We start from the raw sequence: 15,508 nt of genomic DNA, 5'->3' as shown, positions 1-15,508 counted from the left end.
CACAAAACTATATTCAAAATGGATGAAAGAACCTAAATGCGAGACAGGAAACAATCAAAACCCTAGAGAACATAGGCAGCAACCTCTTTGACATTAGCCATAGAAACTTCTCACTAGACACGTCTCCTGAGTCAAGGGAAACAAAAGCAAAAATGAACTAGTGGGACTTCATCATGATAAACAACATAGGAAACAATAGGTGTTGGTGAGGATGCAGAGAAAGGAGAACCCATTTACACTGTTGGTGGGAATACAAACTGGTGCAGCCACTCTGGAAAACAGTATGGAAATTCCTCAAAAAGTTAAAAATAGAACTACCTTAAGATCCAGCAATTGCACTACTAGGTTATTTACCCAAAGGATACAAAAATACTGATTTGAAGGGACACAGGCACCCCAATGTTTATAGCAGCATTATCAACAATAGCCAAATTATGGAAAGCGCCCAAGTGTCCATTTAGACTGATGAATAGAGAAAGAAGCAGTGAGAGAGAGAGAGAGAGATAATGGAATATTACTCAGCCATCAAAAAGAATGATATCTTGCCTTTTGCAAAGGCATGGATGGAGCTAGAGTATATTATGTTAAGCGAAATAAGTCAAAGAAAGACAAACACCAGATTATTTTACTCATATGTGGAATTTAAGGCACAAAACAGATGAACATGGGGGAAAAAAGAGAGAGAGAGACAAACCATGAAACAGACTCTTAGCTATAGAGAACAAACTAAGGGTTGCTGAAGAGGAGGCAGGCAGGGGGATGGTCTACATGGGTGATGGGTATTAAGGAGGGCCCTTGTGATGAGCACTGGGTGTTATATGTAAGTGACAAATCACTAAATTCTACTCCTAAAACTAATATTACACTATATGTTAACTAATTAGAATTTAAATAAAACCTTGAAACAAACAAATAAATAAATATACGTGAAGAAGCAAAAAATTAATAATGTAGAGCCTTTGAAACTACACACAGATAAATCTGCCTTAAAATTAGAAATATAAAGAAACAAAATTTCCAAAAATTAATGAAATGGGAATTCTTATTTACATTATAAGAAGGCTGTGTACTATCCAATATGAATCAAAATATACCATCTATGTTTTCATATGTCAAATTTTTCTCTAACTCATAATGAAAAGAAATTCATATAGATCAATTCTCTCTTCTTACATTAAAAAACTCGTATTTGAAAGATTTCATTTAATAAATTTCTCATCTGAACACATATCATTTTTAATTGCCTTGACTTTATTTCCTATTTCTTCTTCATGGCTACTAAGCTCAAGAAAATCATTTTGCTATTTTTCTCTACCCATAAGCCAAAATTATTTCTAAGCATAAGATTAGTGTTAATGATAAATTTATGTTAAATTAGTCTTTTATTTACATGCTGTCAACATTTTTACCTTTTTAGCAAATTTTTAATTCATAATTTTTACAAATTTTATGTCAGAGACAATAGTTTTTTTATATATACTGTATATAAAACATATATATATACATATATATTTGTCCCATAGGTTGTGAATTTTAAATCTTCATTTTTGTTTGCCTTTTAATATAAGGATGACTTTTAAAAATTCAGCAGCTTTCACATTTTATTTAGTGTAATCTATCAATCTTTTCCTTAGTGACATATTTTCCTTTTGGCTTTTGTAGTTAGAAAGCTTTCCTGTCCCATGAGCTGACAATATTCTGCTGTATTTCTTCATGGACTTTACATTTTCATTTTTAAAATTTAATTACAGTCATCTGAAATTTATGTTGTAGTACCTGTGTTAGGAAATCAACTCAATTCATCATATAAACTCCTACTACTCTGATATAAAACAAGCAAACAAAAGTACAAAAAGACAAATGAGAGACCAATTTTCCAAATAAATGTAGGTGGAGAAACCCTAATGAAATTATGATGGAATAGGTATATCTTACACTATGGAAAGATAGTTCAACAAACACTCCTAAATATATGGGGCGCCTGGGTGGCTCAGTCGTTAAGCATCTGCCTTCGGCTCAGGTCATGATCCCAGAGTCCTGGGATTGAGCCCCGCATCGGGCTCCCTGCTCCATGGGAAGCCTGCTTCTCCCTCTCCCACTCCCCCTGCTTGTGTTCCCTCTCTCGCTGTGTCTCTCTCTGTCAAATAAATAAATAAAACCTTTAAAAAAAAAAAAAAACACTCCTAAATATAAAAGATGGGAAAGAAGAAAAGAAATAGCACTCATTATGTTCAGATGATATTTTCAAAATTATCCAAAAGTATACATAGAATATTAACTAAAAGCTTATTAAATGCTTTTTAAAATAATACTAAATATGAGGAATACAAATTTTGAAGTTTTTAGATAGAATCTACCCTTTTGAAGGATCTTTATAAAATGATTCTTTTTTAAAAAAAAGATTTTATTTATTTATTTGAGAGAGAGCACAAGCAGGGGTGGGGCAGAGGGAGAGGGAGAGAAACAGACTCCCCACTGAGCACAAAGCCTGATGCGGGGCTCGATCCCAGGACTCTGGGATCATGACCTGAGCCAAAGGCAGACACTTAACTGACTGAGCCACTCAGGTGCCCTATAAAATGATTCTTAAAAGTATCTTTTATTTGGCATTTGAAAAGGTGATTGAAATTTATCTAAAATTTACGGAATCCAGATACTGTAGTGGTAGAACACTATACACATGTCCTAGGAAACAATCTTCCTTATGCCTCTCAAGTTTTCCAATACCTCATAAGCAGGTTTACCAGCCCTCTTTTCATTGTCCTGTGAGAACTGAGGCTTTGAGAACCTGAACAATTGCTGATAATCTGGGTATTTGTGTCACTCTATGTAAGTCTTTGTCCCTGACTCAGTAGTTTTGAGTCTTCTGCCAGCATCCATTAAACTGTGCCAGGCTAATTTGTTAACTTTTGAGTTGGGCAAAATCTCAGAACCTTCACAGTTCTTGACAATATATAGATATTGAACTATAAAGTTTTACAGATGGGTCAGTAGTTTCTGTTACTCCTTCATCACTCAAAGAAAATAATTATATTTATCAAAATGACCAAAACAACAACAATTATATTTATTAAAATGACCAAAACAAAACACACAGTTTGGCACATATTGCCACCTTTGTTTCCAGGCATCATCTTTTCTAGCCACCATATCTGTACAAAGATGTTTTTCATTGCTTCAGGGTCCTTATAATTATCCATAAAGTTCTTTTGAAATTTTGTTTAAGCACTTGCTTAAAGGATTGTATTGATAAAATGAGTATTATAATTAGATTTTGCACAAGACTTTTCATTCTTCCATTGTGCTCTCTCTTCAAGTCAATGGGAATGACTGCCTCATCATGCTCCATTTCTGTTTCTAGCACTGACCTGTTAGCTCAGAGCTGCAACTCCTGAGAGGATTCCTTCTCTTTTGACCCGTGGCACTGGAAGAGCACTGTGCATGTGTGTGCATGTGTAAAAAGTGTCATCTCTTCCTTTGGTTCAAATTGAAAATAGATTATTGCCCATTAGCACTTTGATTCTAGGGAAACTTAGATTAGGGTGCTACTGCATAATTATTGAGCCCAGATAACACTTGGATAATTGTCACTTCTATTTTCTTATTTGAACAACTTTCTAAGAAAGGCAAAACAAATACCTGGATACAGTATTCCTTTTGAGAAGATGGAAATTCAAAGAGTTTACATGTCATCACCAAGCATTATAATATAAACGGATATATAGATATATGACAAATCTATAATGTTGACTATATATTAATATTATGGATTCACTAATATATCAATATTATGCATTTAACATATAATATGCAATATTATATATTGACATAATATTGACAGAGCTAACATTTACTGAATCTTTACATATTAGACACTGCTTCATGAATGTTACATCATTTACTCCCTGGATCTTCAAAACACCTTGTAGGATCAGTATTATATTAATCATTTTACATTTTGAAGAACTGAGCCTCACAGCATCTGAGTGATAAAATCAACATTAAATATTAGGTCTTGTAACACCACGTTCAACACTTTAAAAGTTTATCTATTACCCTTTATTTCTCACTAAGAAGAAAGACATGCTATGTTAAAAAATACATCCACATTAAAAAATACATTCATATTAATATGTGATCTTCTGAAAAATAAGAATCTGAAACACATCATAAGATTATATTTAAATTGTATCTACCCTATACAATAGAATATAAAGACGTACTATTTACTAACCTAAAAGAAATTAATTTACCAATGTAAGGAGAAAAAATGTGAAGAATACATTAATTTTCTCTCTTTTTAGGAAAAGAATGGATCCACTTAGGTTGATTAATTATAAAATGCATCTTCAAACTTTCTGTTTTTTCCTCTCCTTGTATTTTCTATCTTATGTTTAGCTATCACTTAAATGAGTCACTCAGCAGGATATACTACGCAGAATTTTAAGATGGACTCCAAGGGCCACCTTTTCACCATGAGTGCAGGTGGAACCTATGGATATGATGAGAAAGTTGCCCTCTTCATTAGCTTACATTATTTGGCATTGGTGGTGGGACAGTCACTCCTGTGATTATGTTATGTTATACAGGAATCTTTACTAGTCAACTGGAGAGGGAGGTAAAGTCAGACAGATGTGTTCCAGCTAAGCTGGAAGAAAGCCACGTCGTGAACTGCCTTTTGTGGGAGGAATGGTAAGGAACCACAGGCAGCCTATAAAAACTGAGCAAAGTCCCTGGTCAATCCCCAGCAAGAAAATATGGATCTCAATCAAATCACTATAAGGAAATAAATTCTACCAGCAACCAGTAAGCTTAGAATAGGAACCTGGTCTTAGGTGGAGCACCTAAGACCACCTAAGTGTTAGCCAATACCTTGACTGTAGCCTTGTGACATCTGAGCTAAAAACCGAGCCAGACGTCTGACCTGTAGAACTCTGAGATTATAATTTGTGATGTACAGGTCTGCTAAATGGTGGCAATATTTATTACACAACATAAATATAAAACCAATATAGATGAGGATGATCATTTTGTGGACAGAATTCCTTTAAATATCCCTATAAGAAATAAATGTTATGACACATCGACATGGAAAGACACGACGAAATACTGCATGAAGCATAACCAGTGAAGACTAGTGCTTGACAGTTAAGAACAGAAGAGCAACTGTCAGAGATCTGCTTGTAAGATAAGAAATAGAGTCTCCAATTGGAAGCAGGGTGAAAGAACCAAAAGTATCGGTAAGTGCCTTCAAAGATGACAGACAACCAAATTATGGTACTTTCAAATGAATATGAGGAAAACTATTTAGAAGATGCGATTGTTTTAACTACAAATTGAAAATATTATCATTAATGTAATAATTAGATAAAAAGAACAATAACTAATGAACATTTAATTACCTGAATAATACTAAAAGCCCCACAAACCATGCCTTGAAGTCAATTTACGTTTCATCATACGAGGAAACATCAACATGTTATTCCAAGAATATTATTAATTAATATTGTTTCAGATTAGCTTCCTGCATTCCTTTTGTTTTTTTATTATCTATTTCCCATTTACTTCCTGTTATGACTTTGCTTCACCTGTGACCAAATAAAAAACTTTTTGTGTCTTTTTGTGTCTCCCTTTCTCACGGGGGAATTCCATTAATTAAGGTTTTGATAACAACTTCCCACATTCATTAGCGTTAGAAGTTGACTTTTTAAAAATATGATTAAAAGGTATACAAAATTTAAAGAATATTCTAGACAAGATAGCATACTGTATAGATAGAAAAATTATAATTTTATTGGAATATTGAATGCATTTTGTAAACTATGTTTTCTTATGTGGTATGGGAAAAATGACCAAAAATCCATCTTTAAACTGAGAGTTGTGTAATAAGTACTAAAAATAGGATTTTATAACAATTATTTCTCTATATGGAAATATAATTTTATCTTATACAGTATGCATATTCATTGACTCAAAATGATTGATGCTATGTATTATTCCTGTTAAAATATTTGCATTTTATTTTATCTATGTTTTTTTTATGATATTAAATTATAACTGTTAAAGAGCATAACTATTTTTTAAGGAAAAACTCATTTCAGATTTAATTTTCTGTGGTATGCAATCATTCTTATAGTCAAATAATAAACATTAATTTATATTTTTCTAACTTACTACATTTTAGTAGGGGGAATCAAGATAAATTCACAAAGTAATTTCTTAACCAAGTTTATAGTATATTTTCTTGTAAGCTATTACTTATAACAAATTATCACAATGTATGGTCTTTGAATTTATAAAACACAAAAAAATCTTTGACTTATAACTGGAATCTTAAATTATCACAGTCTCAAACTTCATTCTAACACCATATCAAAATGATAAATTATAGCAGTTGGCAGAAACAACACATTTAGCAACATATATAAAAGAAGGAAATTCAATGTGAAATGAGATTACATAATAAGTTTAATAATCCTATTTCTGGGGAATAAAACACAATCTTCAACATTATCTTATCTTTTCCACATGAATCAAAAAGATTAAATAGGTCATATATCACTGGTTTTAGCATTTTTCATTTTCATCTTGATTTTCTTGTTATGCTATATGAGCAATTTTGTATTTTTAAAAATGCTTCATAAACTACTTCAGGTAAGTAAAGATTTTAAAGCAAAGAACATATGCATAAAAGGAAAATAATTTTAAATATCATTTATGGCTTTTCTGAAATAAAAAGCCCCAAATTTCACTAAATCTTACTTATTTAAGGTAAATATCAATGAATATCACAAGTTCTAAGTAGTTAAACGTAGCCGACATCTGCCTTTTAAGACATTGACTGGCATTTTAATTCTTGGAAAGTGGGAGATATATTAAATCTTTCCTTAATACTGGGGCACCTGGGTGGCTCAGTCGTTGGCCATCTGCCTTCGGCTCTGGTCATGATCCCAGCATCCTGGGATTGAGCCCCCGCATCGGGCTCCCTGCTCAGCAGGAAGCTTGCTTCTCCCTCTGCCACTCTCCCTGCTTGTGTTTCCTCTCTCACTGTCTGTCTTGCTGTCTCTCTCTTTCTCTGTCAAAATAAATAAATAAAATCTTTAAAAAAAAATTTCCTCATTACTGATGAAATTATTAGATATCTATATATCAGTAGAGTTTAACAAGCATGTATTAAGTGCTTTCCATGTTTCAGGAGACATGTTTGTAAAACAAGTAAAGTAGATACCATACCCTTAAGCTACTCATAGCCTATGTGAGCAAAAACACCCAAAACGGTAAGATACAGTATTGTGACAAGGCATGTACATATCTAAGCATGTAGAAAAAGATCATTGAGCATTTTGGGCTCAATCTTGGATTCTATAAATGAGTTTCTATAAATGATTAAGTCCTGCAGAAAGCCTGAAAGAGTACGAAATGAACAGGCCAAAGACGTGTGTACAGGGTGTTCAGGGAAGAAGAGATAGAGATGTATTTCTATACCTAAGTAGGCTGACTCTATGAAACCTGAAAGGCAAAAGGTTTGAATTTGAGCAAGAGGAAAAATTGTCTTTACATGTATGACATCTGTTTTTTTAAATGTAATATCTTTCATTTATTCTTAAAAGTATTTAAGGTAATGATCCATTAACTTCTTTTATGAACCTAACTTACCTTTATTGGTAGCAAACTGTTTAATATATTTAATTTTATTACATAAATTTCTCTTGCTACAATTCAACTGTCTTGCCAGAACCATAATTAACTTGATCTTAAATTGTAAGCTCTTCATTAAATTTCATGGTACTGCAGTTTAAATTTTTAAAGTTTAGGAATTGAAAATAACCCCTAAAATTAAAAATCACTAAAGTCATTTGATGTTCCCAAGGATAAACTTCTATTTTTTAAAAATTTTTTTAAGACTTTATTTATTTATTTGACAAAGAGACACAGCAAGAGAGGGAACACAAGCAGGGGGAGTGGGAGAAGGAGAAGCAGGCTTCCTGCTGAGCATTACCCAGGACCCTGGGATCATGACCCGAGCCAAAGGCAGATGCTTAATGACTGAGCCACCCAGGCGCCCCTCAAGGACAAACTTTTAATTGTGACAGCTAAATAGAATAGTAAGTAGTACAAATATTCATTTGTATGTCAAGCAGTTAAAAAGGACAAAGAAATATAGGTCACCCATAATAAATGTAAGAATACATTTCAGCTTTTATGTTTCATATTGTTTTAATATACATTATCAGTAATTTTTATTTTTATAATACTCTTTTGTACTAAACTCTATGTGATCCTACCCATTTAACTATAAATGGAATTATAGTTTATAGTTAGATATAAAATAGGTCTCCAAAATGTATATGGTTTACATTTGCAGGGAATTTATACATATTTTTATGTTAATGTAATTTTTTGTTAAATTCTTGCTTATTAAATTTTTTCATATAATTTTCTAGGGTGGGAAAATCCATGTAAAATGTTTAGCACTGTGATTGCCACAAAGAGATCACTCAGTGAATGAAGTGTTATTAGCCAAATTTCTGCATCTGAATTAAAAGATAAAAATGATTTAACAGTATATTTTCTAAAGGTGAAAACTTTTAACCCTTTTACCTATAAAAAATGATTATGCATCTTTGAAGTAAAATGCAAAAGAACTCTGTTATATGAAACAACTTTTAGCAGAAACTGGAATATATTTTGAATTCTGTTTGGCAGATTTAGAAAAGACCTAAGAGTATTTCTCACTATGAGCTCCATAGAACACAGATCTTACCAGGTTTATCCTGATCGAATTTTGCAAAATGATTATATTACTATTCAACCTAGTATATGTTAGTGTTTCTCAAATTTACTGTTTCATAGAACAGTATTCTAGTTATTTGTTTTTATTAACATAAAAAATGAAACTAAAGTACTGTAAAAAAAAAAACCTTGGGAAATAGAGACAAGATATTGAGGTGTATGGTAGACGGTAATGAGAAAAGATAAAGATAAATGCAGCTAGATATTAGTGGGAAAATTTTCCACAGAAATTTAACAACTCACAGCTTTGACTTCAAGGAGTTTAAAAGAAAAGTGTTTCCAGTAAATGATTAAGAGCTCTTAACCTCGATCAAAATTTGTGAAACACACCCTCCAGAGTTTTAAAGTAAATGGGCAGAAGTAGGGCAATAGAAGTTTGTAAGAACTGAGTTCTGTGAAGATCAGAGACTGACTTACATTTATCAATTATATATTCTTTATTGGATTTACAATTAGAATTGCAATGCATATTCTAGGAATTCATTCCATGTCTGATTCAGGGTATGTAACTGGGGCCAAGAATTTTATATTTTACATTTTAACAAATTCTCCAGATGATTCTGATGCATGTGGTCCAGTGTTGGCAGATTGAGAAACACAGATAGATACACAAATATTACTAATAAAGAGAGTTCCCATAAATCCTAATACACAAGGACAATGTCTTAGGATACTTTGAAAGATTAAGATGAAAGGTACAGCAAAGGGGATATAGTCAGTGGTATTGTAATAGGGTTGTATGGTGACAGATGGTAGCTACACTTGTGATGAGCATAGCATAACCTATAGATTTTTTGGATCACTATGTTGTACACCTAAAACTAACGTAACAGTGTGTGTCAACTATACTTCAAACAAAAGATAACTAGGAAATGATTATATAGAGGAAAATGTAATGAAAATTAATGAGATTCAGATATTAGGATCATCTAAAAAAAACAAAACGTGCAGGTATAAATTTAGAGGAAATGTCCAAATTAGTAGATTAATTTTATTGTAGTAGGAGCAGGGTCCAGAGTTGTAATTTGAGGTAATTATGGAATGATAACTTGGATCCGAAATGTAGGGATGTGGAAAATGAGCTTTGAAATTTCAAACTAAGTTTTCTGGACTTCACAATACGATAGTCCCGCCTTATCCGCAGTTTCGCTTTCCTCCACTTCAGTTACCCAGAATCAACTGTGGTCCGAGAGCAGATCATCCTCCTTCTGACCAATCATCAGAAGGTCAATTGTAGCCTAACTCTACATCAGAGTGCCTACGTCATTCACCTCACTTCATCTCATCACGTAGGCATTTTATCATCTCACATCGTCACAAGAAGGGTGAATACAGAATATTTTGATAGAGACCATGTTCACAAAGTTTCATTACAGTATATTATTATGATTATTCATTTTATTATTATTGTTAATGTCTTATTATGCCTAATATTTTAAAAATTTATTTACTTTTTTTAAGATTTTATTTATTTATTTGAGAGAGGGTGAGAGAGAGAGAGCAAGCATGCACGAGCGGGGGGAGGGGCAGAAGGAGAGGGAGAAGCAGACTCCCCACTGAATAGGAGCCCAATGTGAGGCTCGATACGGAACTCCGGGATCATGACGTGAACCAAAGGCAGACGCTTAACTGGCTGAGCCACCCAGGCACCCCAGATTTATTTACTTTTTTTTTTTTTTTTAGAGAGAGTGTGTGAGACAGGGAAGGGGCAGAGGGGGAGGGAGAGAGAGAATCCTCAAGTAGACTCCCCACTGAGCGCAGAGCCCAGCGGAGGTCAGGATTGATCTCACAACCTGAGATCATTACCTGAGCTGAAATCAAGAGTGGGACACTTAATCGACTGTGCCACCCAGATGCCACACTATGCCTAATTTATAAACAAAACTTTATCATAAGTATGTATGTATAAGAGAGAATATAGTATATAGAGAGTTAGGAACTATCCACGATTTCAGGCATCCACTGAAGGGCTTGTAACATATACCTTGTGATTAAGAGGGGACTACTATACACCAGCTGGTCTTGACGGACTCATTGGCCATGGTTAAATAAATAAATACTTGCAGCTGTTCCCTCTGTAAAATGTTACATAGTGTCCCATGGTATGGTAGGACAAATGAAACCCATCCCTACTCTCCCCAACCCCCCAACCAAATATCTCTGGAATCAGTGAATATGTCATGGGACAAGGCAAAAAGAACCTTGCAAATGTAATTAAGTGTAAGGAATTTTACACAGGGAGATCAGACTTGGTTACCCAGGTGGGTCCAATTTAATCACACAGGCCCTTAAAACAAGAACTTTCTCTACTTGAAGTCAGAGATGTGTGGGGGGAAGAAGGTAGTAGAGGTATGCTTCAGAAGGGGAAGTCAGAGAGATTTCGAGTATGAGAAGGATGCAGTGCACCCCTTGCTGGCTCTCAGATGTAGGGCCCAAGTACAAGGAAGATAGAGGCCTTTGGGAGCTGTGGGCACTAGTATCTTCCCAGAGCCTTCTGATAAGAGACCAACCAGCTGACATTTTTATTTCAGCCCTGCGAGACCTTGAACAGAAAAACTAGCGGAGACCACCAGGATTTCTCAGTTCCAGAACTGTGAGTTAATATATTTTTGTTTTAAGATGCTAAATTTGTGTTCATTTGTTAGAATAGCAATAGAAAACTAACACAGGGTAGAAGGTACCATCACAAATCAATGCTTGAAGATGTTCTCTAACATGAATACCAATCACTCAATACTATATAGATACCTAATACCTTATATTTTAAGTCAGGACCTCCCAAACATATATTTAAATGTCATGAAGATCTACGAATCCATTTCTACAGAAGCAGGAAAGACAGAAATTTAATGTTGTATATATGTAGAAAACATGGAGAGCTTTGAAAATATTTTTGAGTATTTTTCATGAAACTTGACAGTCGAGTCAGAAAACATGGTAACATCCTAACTCATCTTCCAAGTTACTACATTTTCAGTGTACTTAGTACTTACTGAAAGAATAGACTAACCTAAAATATATTTATACTTTGATGAACAGAGTACAGGTTTTCTATTAAGGAGCCTTTAATAGAAAATTATTGTATTACTAACTCCTTCAATATTGCCAAAATTACACTTAAAATTAAACCTTTGTGTTTGTAGTGTTTTGAACTATGAATTAAGTTGCCAAGATAAAAATACTCGACTATTGTGAAAGCACCTTAGAAAAATAATGATTTCTACTAGCACAATGGAGGAAAAAAGTCTTAGAATGCAGCCTCCCCTGCTACACAAAAGATAGTTCAGAAATGTATTGGGTAGAAAATAGTGTTAAAACTGCAATGATGTGTCATTATTTAGGATATAAAAAAAGAGAAAATATTTTTACTCAGTTGTTTGTTAAGGGATATTTTTTCTAGTGAGAAAGATAGCACTAAGATGAAATGTTTGATTTAAAACTTTCCCCACATGCAAACTATTAACCTTTATACTAAAGCAATTCTACTTTATATATGGTCTCCAGTATGCTCTTTAAACATATCATATTTTGAATTATTATGTGCTTTAGAAAGTAACCACCCCTGCTACTGTGTCTGTATTTGTGTATCTCTTAGGATGATTTTAGATCTGGTGTGATGCATTCTGGTAATATGGTCCTGGGGAGGTGAGTTGAAATCTGATATGCTATTCCTATAGGTAGGAAGGGGCTCTTCCCTAAAGGAGGTGCAACTTCATTGTCAAATCCCATAAAAAAAAATTACAAGTCCATGACCTCCATCTGAAACCTTCAGGAATAGAGTATTTTTATCATCAGAATTTATAAATAAAAAAGGAACACATGCAGATTCTGTACATTTTTAACACCATCAGCGGAGCCTGTGGTACACCAAATTATCAGACAATATTTGCATAATGAAACATGAGTACCCACACTATGTGGGATAAATAAAGGTTATTAGTGGCCTCCAATTAGTTCAGGTCAGGCTTTGATGCCAAATTAGTTTGTTCCACCTTCTAGATAAAAGCTTTAGTTTCAAGAGCTTCTTAGTTTTCTTTTCTGTGGTTTTAGGGATTATGGATTTGTGGGACTGGAAAGGCTGGTTTAGAATGAAAGATGCAAACTCTTGTCTCTTAATAGACCTTTTCTCTTGACTAACTTGTGGAGAAGACAGATGACCAGGTTATTTTCTAGCAGAGCAAACAGGGTGGAATCTGCGATGCCTGAATCTTGAATCAGACCTTATTTCCTGTTACTTTCATTTTGTTCGTTTTGTTAATGTCTAACCCCATAATGGTTTCATGGTCTCATCTCCTAAGAAGATTTAAGGGAAAGATTTTCCTCTGTTCAGGTACCGCAATGAAACATGAAAGCCTACTCATTCTAGCATTTTATTATATATTAATGATTATTAAGACGGTGACTCTCAGAACAGGATTTGAGATAACAGGATAAACTGTATCTTCCTTCCTGGTGATTCTTCTTCCATTTCCATCCTAGAGAATTTTGGTTTGACTCTATTAGACTGGGCGGTGGTCCTTTTATAGTGCCATCACTTACCTTCATAATATACTTTAAACCCATGAGCGCTAACTGCAAAATCACTGGTCAAACGTAGTGAGAACACAGATTTGGTACTCGTCACTGGCGGTGGCAGATGGAATCCTGTTAACCTAAAAACATAAATGGAATTAATTGTTAGTATTATAGACATTTTACCTAATAGAGTTGAAAGAGCATTAAAAGTCATTTTATTGGGGCGCCTGGGTGGCTCAGTCGTTAAGCGTCTGCCTTCAGCTCAGGTCATGATCCCAGGGTCCTGGGATTGAGCCCCACATTGGGCTCCCTGCTCCGCGGGAAGCCTGCTTCTCCCTCTCCCACTCCCCCTGCTTGCGTTCCCTCTCTCTCTGTGTATCTCTCTGTCAAATAAATAAATAAAATCTTTAAAAAAAAAAAAGTCATTTATCATATCCCTAAGCTTTGTATAAGTAGGTGTGTATGTGTGTGTGTGGGTGGGTGGGTGTGTGTGTGAGGGTTTATAAACAAATTTATCACATATTGATTAAAAGTCACTCATCAAAAACAATTACTGTAGGTATATATAAAGTTATTTACATACATGTGACTGTGCATAACTATTTATCATATCTATTACATATATCATCTCTATGAAAATACTGATTAATTTAGACTTTGGGAGATGAGTTGTGAGAGTATGTGTTTTTAGTATCTTTTGCTCCTTATTTTAACAATTGAATATTCAGAAGGTATTTTTGTCAAATAAATAATTTTCCTGATAGTTTATTTATTTTTTTTAAAGATTTTATTTATTTATTTGAGAGAGAGAATGAGAGACAGAGAGCACGAGAGGGAAGAGGGTCAGAGGGAGAAGCAGACCCCCCACTGAGCAGGGAGCCTGATGCGGGACTCAATCCCAGGACTCCAGGATCATGACCTGAGCCGAAGGCAGTCGCTTAACCAACTGAGCCACCCAGGCGCCCCTTCCTGATAGTTTAGAATATATTTACACAGTGGGGAGTTTTTATTAAAATTTAATATTAAAGGAAGAGATGTGATCTAAATAAATCTTGAAACTGAAAAGTCTACAAATGATGTGATTTTGTTTTATTAGATTCTAAACTTTCAATAAATTCAATTAAATTTAATAGTTGCAGATTACTTTTTGGTTATATTTCATTTTTAAAAAGATTTTATTTATTTATTTGAGAGAGAAACTGAGTGTGTGAGAGAGAGAGAGAGAGAGAGACAGAGCACGAGGGGGGAGGGGCAGAAGAGAAGCAGACTCCCCGCTGAGCAAGGAGCCAGATGTGGGCTCCAGTCCCAGGACCCCAGATCATGACCTGAGCCAAAGGCAGTTGCTTAACTGACTGAGCCACCCAGGCACCCCTATACTGCATATTTTTATAAAACAAATATTTGTCTGACATTTTTTACCATAATTTATTACGTATTTTGCAAATAACTTATTGCATATAGTTACAAGATTGATTATACAATTGATTTACAATTGATACTTTGTCTAAACTAGAAAAAAGAAATTAAAAATTAAAAAAACCACATACACAGGATATAATTTTACTAAAACTAATGAAATACATAATTTTTAATTTTTCTATGAATTAACATTTATGTTATTTTTCTCATTTTTATTATTAATATAATAAGAATTAGTAATTTTATGCAATGGAATTATACTATTTTTTATATACTTGCTATTTTTGCCCAACATTGCACATGTAGGATTAATCTACATTGAAATTACCATATATTTCAATGCTAGATAGTAATAATTCTCATTTGTCTCAGGTGTGTTTATACTCTAAAAATTATTAAGAACCCCCAAAAGATTTTGTGGGCTAGATTTATCAATAAATACCCTATTTAAATTAAAACTGAGAACAATTTTTTACATGTGCATTTATTAATTTAAAAATAACCAGGATAGGCACATTGCATGTTAACATAAATCGTATTTTAATTCAAAATAATTATCTTTTCCAAAACAAAAATGACAAGAATGTATTGTGTTCTGTTCTTGAAAATCTATTTAGGGGCACCTGGGTGGCTCAGTTGGTTAAGTGGCTGCCTTTGGCTCAGGTCATGATCCCAGGGTCCTGGGATCGAGCCCTGCATCAGGCTCCCTGCTCACTTGAGAGCCTGCTTCTCCCTCTCCCTCTGCAGCTCCCCCTGCTTGTGCTCTCTCACTCTTTTTCTC

General features: G+C 34.0%; 1 protein-coding gene across 6 annotated transcripts in view; it reads right to left on the bottom strand.

Moving 5' to 3' along the window:
* The window catches only part of CSMD3 (CUB and Sushi multiple domains 3), a 1,190,044-nt gene that overhangs the window by 995,003 nt on the left and 179,533 nt on the right, over positions 1-15,508 (bottom strand). For all 6 annotated transcript variants that reach the window (XM_078072078.1, XM_078072080.1, XM_078072079.1 and 3 more), the window contains exon 3: positions 13,333-13,445. In XM_078072078.1, the coding sequence (XP_077928204.1) occupies positions 13,333-13,445 (113 nt within the window). The remainder of the gene's footprint in view (positions 1-13,332; positions 13,446-15,508) is intronic.

Source organism: Halichoerus grypus, chromosome 5, assembly GCF_964656455.1.
Source record: "Halichoerus grypus chromosome 5, mHalGry1.hap1.1, whole genome shotgun sequence".
NCBI classification, from domain to species: domain Eukaryota; kingdom Metazoa; phylum Chordata; class Mammalia; order Carnivora; family Phocidae; genus Halichoerus; species Halichoerus grypus.
This window is presented reverse-complemented; position numbering and strand designations above follow the sequence as displayed.